General features: G+C 32.7%; 1 protein-coding gene across 1 annotated transcript in view; it reads left to right on the plus strand.

Moving 5' to 3' along the window:
* Nucleotides 1–956: 956 nt before the first annotated feature.
* The window catches only part of LOC122353773 (phospholipid phosphatase-related protein type 3-like), a 4819-nt gene continuing 4523 nt past the window's right edge, over nucleotides 957–1252 (plus strand). The window contains exon 1 of the mRNA XM_043251652.1: nucleotides 957–980. Within this exon, the coding sequence (XP_043107587.1) occupies nucleotides 957–980 (24 nt within the window). The remainder of the gene's footprint in view (nucleotides 981–1252) is intronic.

A 1252-nucleotide genomic window follows, 5' to 3' on the forward strand; every position in this document is an offset into this window, starting at 1 on the left:
TACAATTTTTAAATAAAGTTTGTTGCTGTGTCACAACGCTGAATTTGTAGCCACCATTGGGTTAGTTTATGTCCAATTATTTATAATGGTTATTATTATTATCAACAATAAATAAATTTTTTATGAAGTCCATGATTCATTTTTTCTCGATTCTTTGATTAATGAAAATCTCAAAATAATAGCCTTTTTCAAAATTTTTAGTAACAGGATAATTTTTTTCATATTATTTTACTGCAAAATATTCACTAGAGTGAAATGTGTGACAACTAGCTCAAGTCGCTCCTGCTTATTTAAAGTAATGTTGCATGTAGATAAACAAAGATCGATCAATGTCAGATCCAAATATAATGTTGTCTCACTTTTTATACAAACAGTAACATGTTCATACAGTAATGCATTTAAGTTATTGCAAGCTAATATGAATATTCTTTATAAATACAGGAAAAAATGCATTGCACTTACTCAAATTGTTTTATCCGCTGGAAATTGATTTGAATCGAGGTGAATGAGTGGAAAGCCCCACTTGGCACTGTTTTGCAGTTTAATGCAGAATGGAAGCTGTATGATTGAATTGAAAGTGATTTAAAAGGTAACTTGTTGCTGCTTGTAAATGCATCTACCATGAGCTTCCCTTGATTTCACCTCTGAGTGCATGAAACAAAGTGTGGTACTAATACAAAGCGTTTCAGAGGAGGATTTGAGTCTTGTCTAACGTCCGTGGCTTTATTAATCTGCGCTGTTGCTGTGTAGAAAATGTATAACTACGCTGGCATTAAATGAACAAACAATTTAACAAGCTGCGTTGCATTCAACCGTGTATTAACGGGGTTTATCCTCCAGAGGGCGCTGCGGCGCCGTGGCCATATGCATGCCGAAAGAAACGTCAAACGTTTAGCTTAATAAATTAAATTAATTGATCTGAAATACTGCACAAAGATATTCATTAAAGGGAATCCATGTATAAGAGGATTGTTCAGCAGGTATGTCATTTTTATGCCGGTTTTTAATTAGTGCTGGAACTTTAACATACAAGTTGGAAAACACCATGAGAGTGATATTGCACGTTTTTTTGTTGCTTAAGAAGGTATGGGTTACATTAAAAGTAGGTTCCCAAACTATTTGTCTTTTTTTGTCTCAAGTACACCTTAAAAAACCAGAAACCAAACCAGAAATGTCTTATATTTCACTGATGTATTTAGCACTAATGAAGTCATCAGTATTAATATAATTTATTAAATAATAATAATATAAC

Source organism: Puntigrus tetrazona, chromosome 11, assembly GCF_018831695.1.
Source record: "Puntigrus tetrazona isolate hp1 chromosome 11, ASM1883169v1, whole genome shotgun sequence".
Taxonomy (NCBI): Eukaryota; Metazoa; Chordata; class Actinopteri; order Cypriniformes; family Cyprinidae; genus Puntigrus; species Puntigrus tetrazona.